Source organism: Narcine bancroftii, chromosome 5, assembly GCF_036971445.1.
Source record: "Narcine bancroftii isolate sNarBan1 chromosome 5, sNarBan1.hap1, whole genome shotgun sequence".
Taxonomy (NCBI): Eukaryota; Metazoa; Chordata; class Chondrichthyes; order Torpediniformes; family Narcinidae; genus Narcine; species Narcine bancroftii.
Genome location: NC_091473.1, coordinates 53,643,362 through 53,660,589, shown reverse-complemented (window position 1 = coordinate 53,660,589; position 17,228 = coordinate 53,643,362). Strand labels below are relative to the sequence as shown.

Genomic DNA, 17,228 nt, shown 5'->3' with positions numbered 1-17,228 from the left:
TCTAAATTATATGAGAGATAATATCATTTAGCCATTGTATGTGCGAAGGTGGATTAACATCTTTCCATTTAAGCAGAATTGCATGTCTGGCTGTCAAAGAAGCAAATGATAAAATTCGATTGAATTGGAGTCAATAAAACGTCACATTCAAGAAAATGTTTGCACTTCTAATTGCCAAGTCCTATCCATGGACCTTTAAATTCTTATTCCCTGCTTTTTTTTTACATCCATCCTTCTTATATCTCCAGTCAATTTTAATCAATTGATCCTGCAGTGGAATAGCCCTCATGGAAGGCGTACATTTTCACCTTTGTTTATCAAACAACTGCTTTCTCCTTTTTTTTTTTTTTTTTTTTAAATTTTTTATTTTTCACACCATAAATCACAATAGCCATGATATACACTTTTTCTTTTCCACACATTTACAGTGACTTTTTCTCCCTCCCCCCTCCCTCCTCCCAAGCCACCCCCCCATCCCTCCCCCCTCTCATCCATTTTAGTTATACAATCTAGGTTGCATTAATTCAGTTAGACAATGTTGTCATTCAACAAAAATACACCAGAAATTCTACTGAGTCCATTTTTTTCTTAACTTCTCCTTCCATCAACTTAGGTAATGTTTGTTCCCGGTAGGTTTTCGCTATTGTATTTAATGTAAGGCTCCCATACTTGTTCGAATATTTCAATATTATTTCTTAAACTATATGTTATTTTTTCTAATGGAATACATTTATTCATTTCTATATACCATTGTTGTATTTTCAAATTATCTTCCAATTTCCAGGGATTTGTTAAGATAGCCCTAGCTGTAGCAAAAAAAATGTATTATGCTTTCTCCTTCTTGAATCACATTTACATTTCAATAGGATTGACTGCACTGCCCTCATAGATCATTGACGGTATCCAGTATGATACCACGTTTTAATCATCTTTCTATTTTCTTATCTATTTATTTTTTTAACACAGTAGAAGCCCATTCTATCCTTTGAAACTCATTCTACCAAATTAACTTTCCATCCTCATTCATTTTGGTGGGTGGAGGAAGCCAGAAAACCCAGGGTAAAACTAAACAGGTCATAGGAAAATGTACAAACTTCTTATAGACATCAATGGATTTTGATGCGGATATAGACAGCCACTTCTATTGGTTGTCTGCATCCGCTGCAGCCACTATACTCACCATGACGCTATTATGCATGTGCAAGTCCCCGCAAAGTGTGCTAATTAAAAATAAGAAACGGAGCTTGGCTGGTAATGGACTCCATTCCCAGGGGCTCCCGTTATATATTGTATTGTAGAATTTAACAGTAAAGAATTTGTCACAGGTTGGTGTTTTCTGTTGTCTGGTTACTCGACGCATCAACAAACAGCAGGTCACTGGTGTCCTGATAGAGCTGTGCTAACTGCTATGTTAACCGTACCGCTTGTCACCTGTATCCTAATTCCCCATTGATTCTTGTGGAGTTTCCCTCTTAACTCTCATCTACAAGTTACCCATCATTTCCATAAAGCTGTGATAAGGCTCCAAATTATGGTTATCCATCTCAGGTCTTCGCTGCCTATTTCTTGGGGCTAATGCTCCAAAGGAGAATAAAACAACACCTAATTCTCCTATTTTCAGAAATAAAAGCAGGAAATGCTGAAAATACCTAGTCAGGTCTGGCAGGATCTGTGGAAAAAGAGGCAATTGGATCCAAATATTTTCTTACAACTGGAAAAGACGGGAAACATGTTGGCTTTCAGATGTATGGAAGGTAGGAGAGTGGAGTCAAGATAGTTGGCAAAGTCTGTGGATGTTCATGGTTAATCTATTCCCAGTGGTTCAGAAAGAGAAGGGAAGGTTTTTAGAATCAGATTGTTCTTCCATCGTCTTACACCCATCCTCCAAACACATCAGTTGCTCTGGCCATTGTGCTAGACTGAGATTTGGCTTCTGACCACATGATGGAAACATCAATAAAACCTTTTATTTTTCTGCCTCTTTCCTTCTGTTGTCGGACCCAAATCTGACTCCTTTCTTTCCCTGCAGTTCTAACTATTCAAATGCTGCCCTAGTCAACTGCCATCTTTCACCCATCATGAAGCTCTCCTAAACTTCTGCTCTCTGCAATGCTATCTCATAGTTGGAAGTTTCTTATGGGTTGAACAAATTTCATAAGAGATAGATACAGTAAAACTCCCAGAATCTGGCACCTATGGGGATTGGTAGATGCCAGATAATTGAATTTGCTGGTTACTTGAGATTGTGTGTTGTGCAATTAGTCAACTGACCACTTGGTGGCACCAATTTTAAATATTCAAATTGTTTAGCTATTTATTTTCTGTGATGATTTTTTACTGGGTGCATGAGGTTGCTGGTTGGTTGAATTCCAGGTAACTTGGATTTTACTGTATTAATGTACTCTGAATGGGAATTGTTTCCTCAATTCAAACAATGATACTTCTTTCCAAATAGACAAATGTGAGGAAATTATCATCTTCTCCCAGTGCAGTACCAATAATCTACTGTTCTACCCACAGCAACAATTACACATTGTACCAGAACCACAATTAAAATCCATTATGGACATTTCGATGTAAAAATAGTTATCATTCTTCAATTTCTGTTTATAATTTTGTCAATTGAAAGGGAGTCACTCCTAATACTGAGATCTAAAACACATTATTAGTTTAAGCTTTTCAATTTAATTTTTTTTCCAGGATGCAGTAAAGTTTATCGATCTTGTCATAAAGCTACTTTAAGGCCTATTTCTCTGCATTCATTGAATTGCTGTCATGTTGACCAACTCTGTAAAATCAGTTGCCGACTAGAGATCCAGGTTGCCAGCAGCTGGTTTACAATAAATGTGTCACATTTCATCTCTCGAAGCAACCAAATTTGTTCACACACGAACGAATTAAACCAAATGTAATGTGATGGATTAAATAGAACAGGGTTATTATTTACATGTCATTTATCATGAGGACTATTGTGAAAATTTAGGCGGTTCCTACAAAAATTCCCTGAGATGATAAAGCTTCAGATTTCTAGAACTGGAAATGGGTCTATATTCGAAAATTACATTACTTTGTCAGAGACAGTAGCATGCTGTGACAGGGGTATGGACAGCTGTTTACCAGTGGGTTTTATCAGCAACCTGATCATTTATCTAAATAAAGACAGACAGATCACCTGCGCAGCAGTGAATGCCAATATCATCTTGTGAAGGCCAGTGTTGTCTTATCTTTGTGATTCTCAATGAGACAATACATGGCACAAGGGAGGAGGATAAGGAACCACAGACAACTACTTGAAGGGAGCAAAACATCCCAAGGTAGTTCCAAGAAGCATAATACAACAGACAAAAGGACTGAAAAAATAGACAAACACAGAAGTTTGGACAAAAAAAATGACTTTAGGAGGAGTAGCTGGGAAGTTCAGAGAGGAAATTGCAGAGCATCACATCAGGAACTGGAGACCCAGTGGCCAAGAGAGCTCCAGCGACGCTCAAGAGTTCGGGATTGGAGGAATGCAGTTTTCTTCAGGACAGCATGTGGCATTGCTGCTTCACAGCTTCTGCAACTCGGGTTCAGTCTTGACCTGGGCTGCCATCTGTATAGACACTGCACACACTTCTTGTGAATATGTGGATTTCCCATGGATGCTCCAATTTTATCCCTTATCCCAAATATGTGCCAGTAGATGGTAGGAGTGTTGGTGGGGTGAGGGAAGATGAGGCAGAAGTCGATGTCTATTTATGACAGAATGAGTTGCAGGGAGTTCAATGGAGAAATGGAACTGATTAGTTTGCTCTGTTAATAGACTGAATGGCCACCGTCAATAGAATGAGGAATATAGTATCAAATATCAGATAACTGCAGAATTTAGTGGAGGCTTCAAAATCAGGAAGTCTTTACAGACAAAGTCAACATTACAGATGTGAATCATTATTGAACTAACATCCAATGTGAATCAGCAAACACAGGGTTAGTATGGCAATGAATCTTGATGCAAGTTGAGATGTAATTTGGGGTTAATTTTCAATCATGCTGTGTTGAGGCTAACGATAACACTAAATGCCTTGTATAAGCACATCCTTCAGCCACATCTGAAGTCTAGAGTCTAGATGGTGCATGCTGTGTGCTTAATTTCAATAAATCTATTGTAGTAACTTCCTAAAAGGTAATTTCCCACTGCAATCTATGTCTGTGAATGAATGTTAATTATATTAAATGTCACAGAGAAGATGAAGTAAAATGCAACATTATCAATATTGGAAAAGGAAAATATATACTGATCTCCATCTGCTTTGAGGACCATGAATTCAAGTCCCAATGGAGGAAGCTGACCTGTCAATGGTATCTGGACTGCATTATGAATACTTTAAGTTTATATTGGCTTGTTAAATTCTGGTTTTAAATGGACTGATCTATCCATTTATTTGTGAACAAGAACCTTGTTATTCATGAAATTGTGATGGATCATAGTTGCCATCTGATAAAATCATTCCAAATGAACAATCTCCCCCTGCCTTTCCCCTCCTTACAATCTGCTTGTATCTTCCAGAGTGGTTTCTTCCCAGACTATTTTGTTGGGAGTCTGACTGTGGCCTAACCATTCCTGGGCAAACTATTTCCCTCAGATCTCACCCCTTATACCAACCCTCTCTCGTGTCATTTAAAGTTCACATTTTCACCACTTCTTTTCACTGACTTCCTGTCTCTGCACCTTTAGGGATTTCAACCATAATCTTAATTCATAAAATTCTCTTCTCTGAGTTCATTCCCCACCTCCCATCTTTTAACTTCTACTTCCCAATAAATTCTTGAAACCAACCTTCTTGATCAAACCATTTCATGTGATCTCAGTTCCTCATTCATGAAAGTCACAGATGTGCACATCTGATTATTCCACATGTTATTCTACAGCTATAAGTCCTTCTCACTCCAAAACCACATGCTCCAAGTCAACTCCCCACAAAAAGGAAATCTCTTCTTAATCCAATTACATTAACATTTTTAGCACCCATCTGAATTCTCCTTGCCTCTAATGTCCCATTTACCAATTCCTTTTGTTAAAGTTTCATCCTAATTCAGATTGCTAAATAATTTCAAGACCACAACATCATTAAGAGTACCACTCTATTAGTTTTGCAAAACTTGAGAACTAAGTTAACAAAGGGGTGTGCTACTATTGAGCAAGTCTGCCAAATGGCCACACTATTCTGCTTATACACAGTTGTTCGTGACTATTCTTTTTTATTAGGTTGCTTAGACCAAGTGTCTTAGGCTGTTGATGTGCTGGTTTCTGTTCTTATCTCCATTTGCTGACTCCACCAGAATCAGGCACCAGCAGCTGAAACCACTAGCTTTGATCATACACTCAAGGGATATCACGGAATATCAAAGGATTTGGCTCTAGATTTAAATTAAGGATTATGGATAAAGTTTGAAACACATCTCTCCAATATCATTCAAAACTAGGGCACGTACAAAGCATATGGATTAGAGAAGCCACTCCCCCTTACATTTACCACAGCAAGGGTCTACATTTGAATAAATATGAGATAATTCAACTTTAAACTTATGAGCCTGATATACAACTTTAAATTGTAACAAACAATTACGTGCACATAAAGATATGGTATTTAACCAACATAAAAATTGAATCCCAAACCTCATTCAATATTGAAAGGTTTAATCCTGTTTCCAGGCATTTTTTTCATTTTAACCAAAGGAGAGTGTCTTAAACCAACCAATTTATCATAAATAATGTATATTAGACCTTTACAAGAAAGTTGTAAACTAAAATAGGAAAATCAGGTATCTGAGATTGAAGAAAATGATTTGCAAATATCTGAAAAAAATGAGTATTTGGTAAATTGAACTTTTCAGAAAGCTGTTCAAATTATGTGAAACTGTTGTCAATAAAACAAGTTACAAATGTTTACTTCCAATTTGCACCAATCATGAAAAGCAAAATCTTCTAAAGAAGGTTGAAAAGGATGATTTGACAGAATAGGACTTGAGAGAAGAAAACCAGGAAATCCAAAATGTTTTCGGAACTGCACCCAGACTCTCAGAGTCTGCCTGACAACTGGATTGTCAATTGATTTATTTGAAGAAAAATGAAGTGAGAATCCAAGAAGTGCTGAGGGAAAAGTTTTTTTAGCAGAATACAACTCCATTGCTGTTCACTCGATTATGAAAATGTAACCATAATGCTACGTATATTGACCTAATAATAAAATATGCAATTAAATGGTGCCATACATCCATTACTTTTGAATTTTTGTAGATGAAGTTTATTTGGACAAGTGGGCTTACTCTTCCATTAACAAGATGATGTAGGTGAATCAAGAGAATCAAAAAAATGATTTGGAAATGAAAATTGGTATAGATTGAAACAGATATAAAAATGTTGGTAAACTATTCACTTTAATAGAATTAATATGACCAACCAGAGATACAGACAGCAGTTACCATCACGTTAGAGATGGTTTCATATGTTTTAATAAAACAAGGAAATTTTCTTTAAAAAGATACTTGTGATTATTTGTAACTGTAATACCAAGATAGCCGAGAGGGGTAAACTGGTTGACCGTTTTGAGTTTTGTGTGCCCGATGGAGATGTGGGGGGGCTGGTAGTCATGGTGGGGAGCTGGCTGATGGAGGACCTCAGTTTTCTTCAGGCTGACTTCCAGGCCAAACATTTTGGCAGTTTCCGCAAAACAGGACGTCAAGCGCTGGAGAGCTGGCTCTGAATGGGCAACTAAAGCGGCATCGTCTGCAAAGAGTAATTCACGGACAAGTTGCTCTTGTGTCTTGGTGTGAGCTTGCAGGCGCCTCAGATTGAAGAGACTGCCATCCGTGCGGTACCGGATGTAAACAGCGTCTTCATTGTTGAGGTCTTTCATGACCTCAAAACTCAAAATGGTCAACCAGTTTACCTATCTCGGCTGCACCATTTCATCAGATGCAAGGATCAACAAAGAGATAGACAACAGACTTGCCAAGGCAAATAGCGCCTTTGGAAGACTACACAAAAGAGTCTGGAAAAACAACCAACTGAAAAACCTCACAAAGATAAGTGTATACAGAGCCGTTGTCATACCCACACTCCTGTTCGGCTCCGAATCATGGGTCCTCTACCGGCATCACCTACGGTTCCTAGAACGCTTCCACCAGCGTTGTCTCCGCTCCATCCTCTACATTCATTGGAGCAACTTCATCCCTAACATCTAAGTACTCGAGATGGTAGAGGCCGACAGCATCGAATCCACGCTATTGAAGATCCAACTGCGCTGGGTGGGTCACGTCTCCAGAATGGAGGACCATCGCCTTCCCAAGATCGTGTTATATGGCGAGCTCTCCACTGCCCATCGTGTCAAAGGTGCAAGGACTGCCTAAAGAAATCTCTTGGTGCTTGCCACATTGACCACCGTCAGTGGGCTGATATCGCCTCAAACCGTGCATCTTGGCACCTCACAGTTCGGCGGGCAGCAACCTCCTTTGAAGAAGACCGCAGAGCCCACCTCACTGACAAAAGACAAAGGAGGAAAAACCCAACACCCAACCCCAACCAACAAATTTTCCCCTGCAACCGCTGCAACCATGTCTGCCTGTCCCGCATCGGACTTGTCAGTCACAAACGAGCCTGCAGCTGACGTGGACATTTACCCCTCCATAAATCTTCATCCGCGAAGCCAAGCCAAAGAAAAGAAGAAGAATACGAAGATAGGTATATTGATTTCTCACAATCTTAATTGGGAGACTAGTCTACACTGACGCAGAAACATTCAAAGGGAACATTTCACTTTTAATGAAATTTAATCTAATCCTGAACACTGACTAAATTTAGAAAGTATTGATGAAACCATATGATGACCGTACATAGTCTCTGCCCCAAGCTGGCAAGCAACTCCTTCCCAAAAACCACACAGAGAAACTTCAGAAAATAATTCTGCAAATTGCCCAATTTCAGTAGCTTCAGCCAAGCCCAGAACATGTATATTCTGTCATCTGCTCGTGCCTTCCAGGTCAACGACTCTCACTGTTAACTTCGAATTACTGTCATTTAGGTTGGAGCATGTTTCTTCTTCTAATCCATTGATACGCTCAGTCATATTGTTCAGAATAAGCTCAAAAGTTGATAAAAGTTCACCATATTCCTGGGTTAAACATCTGGATTTCTTCAAGTTTAGCACCAAACTGATTTAAAATAGCTTTAAACGCTTTGGATAACAGCTGTCTGCGATGTTCCAGTAGTTAAGAAATAGCCTCCATATTTAAATTAGCTGACACTTCTTTCTTTTCAGGTTCACCACTTCTTGTGACCATTTTAGAGTAAATGTGAGTAAATATGAAGCATTTTGGTTGTAAAATAGGTAGAAAAGATAAAAGTAGGTAGGAGCTGCTGTCCACTGCTGTAACTCCATGCTGCAGCCAACCGGAAGTCAAAAATTATGCTGCCTTTGCTTCATACCAACCGATTTCTCTCTTTAACTCTGCATTCCTGTCTTACTTGTTGTACTATGGACAAGGTGTCTACTGATCTTGCTCACAAAACTAACTCCATCACTGCAACTTGGTATATGTGACAATAAACTTGAGTTATGTCTCTCCACTGAGTTATGCAAATTGGTACTAGAAAAATAGGATAATAGTACTGTTTGAAATAGTGCAATTGAAATGAAAACCATTATTTGACAGTTTTCCACATCAAAAATCAATCTTTCTCAATCTCTTTCATCTAATCTGTGTCCTTGTTATAATCATAAATGCAATCTCCCATATCTAATTATAATAGAACGAGGGACCATCACACTGCAAGGTAAGCTTCCAAGACTTATGCTGTCAATGCACATGAGGTGAGTTCGAATGAGGAACATGATGAGCAGCTGCGATCATTTTAGTGTCACGAAAGTGGGATTTTTGGTACCGGTAGTCATCTGAAAATGATTTGCATTGATTGTAGCATCTGGAAACATCCTGAGGAACAGTTTGTCTCACTGCCAGCCAACCAGGATTACATAGCTGGCTGTCCATGTGAGAGCGTCAGCACTGAAGGTGGTTGGCTGCCTCCACCAAGTCCCAACCTGCGGTAGGAGCTTCTCCAGGTCTGTACCAATCAGGCTAGACATCCTCTTCAATCTTTCCATTGCGAAAGACAGGAAGGGGAGAATAGAGGAAAGGAGCATTCCTCCACTCAGTATTCTTATTTGTAAAGAAACAGGAGAGTTCATCGGGTGTCCACAGATTTTGAAGATCACTCATGAGATTCATCATCCACAGAATTCACTCCCAGCAGGTTTGTGGTGCAATTGATGAGGACCTGGACTTACAACTAACTGCTCAAACAGTAATCCCTCCACCTGCAAAGTTATTGGCTTCTCCCAATTTTTCAGTAATTTATTTATTTCAGGGAGCCAAAACATGTCTCTATATCACCATTTTACTGTGAATGCACACTATTACTTGGTGACATTCTTTTCTTGGAAAATTACTCCCATTTGATGTAATAGTGGAGGAACAGTAAGCAGGGTCAATCCAAATTCTCTCAAATTCTTGTATAGGTCCAAAGTAGGACCTCACAATTCAATCTCCTGTCCTGGATGGCAGCAGGCAGCTGCTCTTCTATGGAAGGGATATGAAACTTAGTTCAAATTAAATGATATTACAGAATTTATTGGTGCATTGACATAAAGCATATAGTTTGTTTTACTCTTCATTTGATGGTGACTGAAAATGTAATGTTTGTCTAATATCATGTTTAATGTTCCTTATCTGAGTAACTAAGTCTATTCCAGCCTGTCCTCACTGTGGCAGAGTGTATTGCAAAGTGTGTGCTCTAAGTATGAAGCACCTTCATGACTAATTGACAAAATTTCAGCTTCCTTCTAAATCCCACATTTTAAATGTCAAACATGCTTGTGACATATTCCTTGGAGAGGTTATCATTTCATTTTCTTGGGAATATCTTTTTGTGGTGTTCAGATGTGTTTAGAGTCATAGAGTTTCACAGCACAGAAACAGACCTTTTGTCCTAACTTTGTCCATGCTGACAAAGGTATCTACCCAAGGTAGTCCCATCTATCTAGTTCAGCCCACATCTCTCTAAACTTTTCCTATTCATGCACCTGTCTAAATATCTTTTAAATGTTGCCATGGTACCCACCTTCACCTCTTCCTTTGGCAGCTTGTTCCAGATACCCACTGACCACTGCATGAAAAATATTAGCTAAAAATATAATTGGCTGTAAAATCTATATATCATTAGCTGAGAGCAAATTACATGCTCTGAGGTGAACTGATGGGTTAACGTACTTTTGAAACTAAAGACATATTCCAAACTAAATGATCACCTCCACGTGATTTTACTCATAATTTTGTTAGTCTTTAACACTTGGTATCACAGTGATTAGTTGCATTCAGTATCTTTGCAGTGAATGCAAATGGAGGGACCATTTTGAAAGATGATCATTGTTTTGGACTGCTTTTTCTTTTCTTATGCACACTTGCATAAATATGATAATAGAATTTGAATTGAGGTGTTCATTGTCACAAGTACCAAGATGCAGTGAAAAGCTTTGTTTTGCATACTAGTCGGGCAAGTCAACTCATAAGTAGTGCAGTAACACAGTTCAAGGTGCAGTGTTTACATTAAATCACAGAGTACAAGGTTCCAAAGACAAAAATGCAGGATAGAGAGAAAAAATACATTTAAACAGTGAAAGGGCATCATCTTTTAACATTGTGAGAGCCATTTAAATGTAGCATCAGGAAAGAAATTCTTCCTGAGTCTGAGAGTTCATATTTTTAAGTTTATGCATATTTTGACCAATGAAACGGGATGAAGGATGTATGATTAGGGTGGGACAGGTCCTTTAATATGTTGTCAGCTTTCCCAAGACAGGCGGAGGTGCAGAAGGGGTCAATGGAGGGAATGTTGTTTTTTGTCATGACCTGGGCTGCATTCGCACGTCATATTACAGTGTGGCCAAATATTGCTCAAACTCCATCAACGGATTGATGATCATAATACAGAATCTGGCATTACTCACCTGGTTTCCTGTTGAATGCACCATTTCATTGAGAGTATAGAGGAAAGAAGGGGTTGTAAATTGTGTTTTTCTGTCAAACTGGGATTGAATATGTGGGATTCACTGGAAAATGTCAATGAGGCAACACTGACAGCTGGTTATTTATTCTCCCTGTTTCACCCTGGAGAAGGGTCAGATGAACTGACACTTTCAGAAAAATCTCCAGCGAGCAACTCAGTCTTTGGTTGTTTTCTATTCGTCAACTGTGATCTTATTAGTCAGTCTTTCTGAACCAGTAAAGAAAGTCGATCAGATAACAGAATGATTAAGACCTTCATGTACAAATCTCTCTTTTGCTTTCATTCATATACACACATCTCAACATCTTCATTGCATGCCAGCATATTACATGCCAGAAAAGATCCCATCTTCCTAATGTAAGAAAATATTGGAATTTTTGCTTGTCTAGAAAACTAACATTCGGTTTCTTTGTTTTCTCTTAGGTTCTCCTCGTAGCCCTATCAATAAAACCACCCTTACACTGATAAGTGTGATAGGATGTGTAATTGGATTGGTTTATGGCTCCCACCTGGCCTGTCCTTTGTCTGTCAAGGTTATTCTTCATGTTCCTGAGCATCTTATTGCTGATGGTGAGTACAGAAGATCAATAGTTGGTGCACAGTATTGGAGGAAGATGATCGGTGAATTGGTTCTGAGACCGTATCTCTGCATTATTTATTGATTTGAGAAGAGGATGATGTTGAGGGAGATGGGAAGGGGAGTGAGTATGTTTATTTAAATTAAAGAATATCAATTAAAGCTGTAAAACATTTGTTTGTGAAAGAGAAAACACAGGGCTACAGGGTCTAGGGTTATTAACCAAAGGTGTTTCAGAACCACAGTCAATAAAACAGCAAATTGTTAAACCAAAATGAAAGGAATATGGTTCTTATTTTCCCCCTGCATTTATTTCATGTTGCAAAGACCTTTTGAAAGTCATTGATGACAAATTCACACAATGAGTTATCTCCCAGCAATATGAAGTTGAATTTAATATCATTCAATGTACTCATATAAGTGTGTGTATATGTGTGCATGTGTGTGTGTGTAGAGATAATTGATAAGTTTAGATGCAATGAAGGAGATTTAACTGCATGTGGAGGATATTCTGAGATCTGCAGGTAGTGTTTGCACCTCTGCCATTAAAGCATTGAAACTGAACTCTAGAAGTATGGAAGTGAGGATTTCATGAATAGAAATTGTTGGAGGTGAAGGGGGGATTCGGGAGAGGTAAGTTTCAGTTCCAGAGGATCTGGTGGAAGTACTTTTTGAAATCTTTGGGACCTGGGTGTATTTATCAATTGTCCATGAGTGATGATAAAGGAGGGAATCCCAGGAATTAAATCCAGTGATAATGAAGGAACTGCAGTGCATTTCCAAAAGAGGAAGGTGCATGAAATGAAGGGTATAGAGTTACACAGAACAGAATATGTGCCTTGGCTCAACTCGTCATTGGTGACGAAGTTGGGCTGATCCAATTTGTCTGACTTTGGTCCACATCCTTTGAAACCCTTGCTACCAATGTTTCTATCCAATTTACTTTTGGGCATCGTAATTGTACCCATTTTAAAGCTTCCAATAGCAACTTGTAGCATGTGGCTGCAGCTCTTTTTCTTCTTCATGATAAATTCACAGATTTGATTGGTATTGTTGGAGGAGCCTGTGCAGTGCATTGTATTGATGATACACAGACCACCATTATATGCCAGGGGTTGTTTGAATGAATGTATATCAGTGTGATAGAAGTGTACTAATTCAGTGAAGTGAAACACAAAAGTTTGCCGATGTTGTGATTCTAATTAAAAACACACAGAAATGCTGTAGAGAAACTCATCCAGTCTTGTAAGATGCATAGAAAATATTATTGACATTTCAGGCCTGAGCCCTTCTTCAAGGTATAAGCAAAAAAGCAGAAAGGCATCTGAATAAAGACTGGAGAGAGAAAGGGGGAGAAATCCAGACCAACAACCAAAAAGTATTAATTGGATATGATAAGAGGAAAGGTGAGAATTGATTTTGGCTTTGTGAAAGGAGACAGAGGAAAGAGAGAGAGAGAGAGAGAGAGAGACAGCTGGGGAAAAGGCAACAAGGGAATGAAAAAAGGGGAGATCCAACAGAAAGGGGAAAAGTCAATGTTAATACCATCTAGATCCAATGGAAGGAAGGAGAAGAGAGAGTTTTTTTTTAATGGTAGGATGAGTCCTATCCTGGACAGTGGGAGGTGTGGAATGAATTGATGGATGGGAGGGAGGTTTGTGTAATGTTCAAAGCTCATTCACCTGCAGCTTCTTCTGACCTTGGGTGGAGCAGCTCCTATGCCATTAATTAATACAGCCTGGATGCTTTCAATGGTACATGCATATGGAGAACATGCCAAAGTGCCTTAGCCTTCAAAGAAGTTGAGGTGCCAAAGAAGAATGAAGCAGCAATGAAGACTCTTAGACTGAAGACAAGATTCCTGGTGCTTTTTGAATAAGAACAACTATTTTCCATTACGAATTAATCTTTTCATTCGCCAGTAGCTTTTCTTGTATTAATTATTGCTTTAAAGAACTTAAATTGGGTGGCATGTTTAGCATAGCAGTTCTTTGGCTTGGCTTCGCGGACGAAGATTTATGGAGGGGGTAAAAAGTCCACGTCAGCTGCAAACTCGTTTGTGGCTGACAAGTACGATGCAGGACAGGCAGACACGGTTGCAGCGGCTGCAGGGGAAAATTGGTGGGTTGGGGTTGGGTGTTGGGTTTTTCCTCCTTTGCCTTTTGTCAGTGAGGTGGGCTCTGCAGTCTTCTTCAAAGGAGGTTGCTGCCCGCCGAACTGTGAGGCGCCAAGATGCACGGTTTGAGGCGATATCAGCCCACTGGCGGTGGTCAATGTGGCAGGCACCAAGAGATTTCTTTAGGCAGTCCTTGTACCTTTTCTTTGGTGCACATCTGTCACGGTGGCCAGTGGAGAGCTCGCCATATAACACGATCTTGGGAAGGCGATGGTCCTCCATTCTGGAGACGTGACCTACCCAGCGCAGTTGGATCTTCAATAGCGTGGATTCGATGCTGTCGGCCTCTACCATCTCGAGTACTTAGATGTTAGGGATGAAGTTGCTCCAATGAATGTAGAGGATGGAGCGGAGACAACGCTGGTGGAAGCGTTCTAGGAGCCGTAGGTGATGCCGGTAGAGGACCCATGATTCGGAGCCGAACAGTAGTGTGGGTATGACAACGGCTCTGTATACGCTTATCTTTGTGAAGTTTTTCAGTTGGTTGTTTTTCCAGACTCTTTTGTGTAGTCTTCCAAAGGTGCTATTTGCCTTGGCGAGTCTGTTGTCTATCTCATTGTCGATCCTTGCATCTGATGAAATGGTGCAGCCGAGATAGGTAAACTGGTTGACCGTTTTGAGTTTTGTGTGCCCAATGGAGATGTGGGGGGGCTGGTAGTCATGGTGGGGAGCTGGCTGATGGAGGCCAACCTGGGTTCAAATTTTGCCCTCTCTGTAAGGAGTTTGCATGTCCATTACAAGTTCATCTGGTCCAGTGGTCTTCTGTGTCTCAGGGACCACTGTGGTGCTGGCTGTGGTACGTCTGCAGATTCCTGGTCAATTTGGAGTAGTTTAGCAGTTGGTGTGCCCAGTGACTGGGGAGGGGCAGATGTGCCAGGGTCAGGGGAGGGTTCATAAGGTAAAGGAACAGAAGCAGGCCACTAGGCCCATCTGGGGGTTAGCCATGGTGATCAGAGCATCTGGTGCATGGGTTGGGGTAGAGTGTCTGGGTATGTAGTGGGTCTCACTGGAATGGTAGCGGTCTGGGGTCTCCTGGCACATCAGGTCCCAGACAGAGGTGGTGTCTTCATACCCATCAAGGTACTCCACGTAGGTGTATTGGGGGTAGATGTAGAGGAGGAGGACCTTCTCAACCAATAGGTCGATCTTATGACTGTGCACATGCCTCTGGAGAAGGACCGGTCCTGGGGACACAGACTTCCTGGGGAAGACAAACATTTGTTCATGTGGCATGATGTTAGCAGTTGTACACAGAAGGAATCTAATCATGTGGAGTGCCTTGAGCAGGACCTCCTGCCAATGAGAGATGGGTAGACCTCTTGATTCCAAGGCTAGGAGTTCTGTCTTCCAAACAGTGGCATTCTCCCTTTCCACCTGGCCATTCCCCAAGGAGTTATAGCTGGTGGTTCAACTGGTGGTGATGCCCCATGCCAAAACGTACTTACACATCTCATCACATAAAAAAGACCTCCAATCACTATGGATGTAGCTCGGGTACCCAAATAGGATAGAGATCCAGCACAACCCCTTTATGATGGTGGCTGTGATCATAGCTGGGCAGGGGATGGCAAAGGGGAACTGGAAGTCCACATCAACGACCTTGAGGAACTACAGGTTTCTGATAGAGGAGGGTAGGGGCCCCTTGAAATCCATGCTCAGAGGGGTGAGTGGCCTTGGTCAGGTGTGATTTGTCAGGCTTGTAGAAGTGTGGCTTACACTCAGCACAGACCTGGCAGTTTCTGGTCAGCGTCCTGGCATTGACAATGGAATAGGGAATGTTTCTGGCTTTGATGAAGTGAAAAAGCCTGTTGACCCTGAGATGGCAAAGGTCATCATGGAAGGCCTGGAATCGGTTGGACTGCACGCTGGCACATGTCCCACGGGACAGGGCATCTGAAGGCTTGTTGAGCTTCCCAGGCTGGTACAAGATGTCAGAATTATAGGAGGAAGGTTCTATTCTCCACCTCAGAATCCTATCCTTTTTGATTTTACCCCATTGCATACAATTAAACATAAAAATGACTGAACATCGGTTGGTCAGCAGGGTAAATCATTTCTTGGCCAGGTAGTGCCTCCAGTGTCGTACTGCTTCAACAATTGCCTGGCCCTCCTTTTCAATAAAGGTGTACTGGACTTCAGAGCCACAGAGGGTGCGGGAGAAAAACGCCACAGGTCTGTTCACTTGGTCAGAGGCATTGCTCTCCACCTGGAATGGGGTGAATTCATGCACGGCATGCATCATGGCCTTGGTGATATCTCCTTTGATGCGGGTGAAGGCCGCCCAAGTTTCCGCCGACTGTGGAAGGAGGTGGCTTTTAACAGGGGCTGGGCCTTGTCTATGTAATTGGGGACCCACTGGGCATAGTATGAGAAGAAGCCCAGGCACTTCTTCAGGGCCTTTTGGCTGTGATGGAGTTAGAAGTCCATCAGGGGGTGCATGCGGTCGGGGTCAGGACCAATGACACCATGTTCCACGATGCAACTAAGGATGGCCAGGCGTGATGTGTGGAACACATTTTTATTATAAGTGAGATTAAGTGCCTTGGTCATTTCAATAAATTTTTCTAACTTTGCGTCGGTGTCCTATAGGTCATGGCCACAGATGGTGACATTGTCCATTTAGAGGAATGTAGCTTTGAGCACATGCTGGTCCACCATTTGATCCATTTCTCTTTGAAAGACAGAGACTCCATTGGTGACTCCAAAGGGAATCCATAGGAAGTGGTAGAGGCGGCTGTCTACCTTGAATGCAGTATACTGGCAGTCCTCGGGATGGATGAGGAGCTGGAGATATGCTGATTTTATATCTGTGGTGGAGAAAACCCCATACTGGGTGATATAGTTTACCATATTGGCAATACAGGGGAGTGGGTACACATCCAGCTGCATGAAATGGTTGATGGTTTGACTGTAATCGATCACCATGTGGAGTTTTTCCCTGTTTATTTACCACTATGACCTGGGCTTTCCAGGGGCTAATGCTCAGTTCATTGACCCCCTCGGCCAGAAGCCGTTGCACCTCCAACCTAACAAATGCCTTGTTTCCAGTGTTGTATCACTTGCTCTTGGTAGCAACTGGCTTACATTCGGGGGTAAGATTGGTGAACAGGGCGAGGGGTACCCAGAGGGTTAGCAGGTGGGACGTGGTGGGCTGGTTGTGGTATACTGCTTGGTTATGTGCAGTCCAGAGGGCAGGTGGTTTTAAAACTAGTGGTTGCAGACCATGAGGGGGGGGGGGGGATGGGGCCCATCAGATTCCACAGTGACGCTCTTGAGGGGGCACTGTATCATGGGCGTGCTGAGCTGTGGCATTACTAACAGTTTAAAAATGTCATGGGTTGTGGCATGTATGGTCAGCATCACCATGCAATAGC

The 17,228-nt window shown here is 41.2% G+C and overlaps 1 protein-coding gene across 10 annotated transcripts in view; it reads left to right on the top strand.

The window, feature by feature from the left end:
- astn1 (astrotactin 1) overlaps positions 1–17,228 on the top strand; it is a 2,519,376-nt gene that overhangs the window by 1,027,074 nt on the left and 1,475,074 nt on the right. For all 10 annotated transcript variants that reach the window (XM_069937468.1, XM_069937469.1, XM_069937467.1 and 7 more), the window contains one exon: positions 11,525–11,671. In XM_069937468.1, coding sequence (XP_069793569.1) covers positions 11,525–11,671 — 147 coding nt within the window. The remainder of the gene's footprint in view (positions 1–11,524; positions 11,672–17,228) is intronic.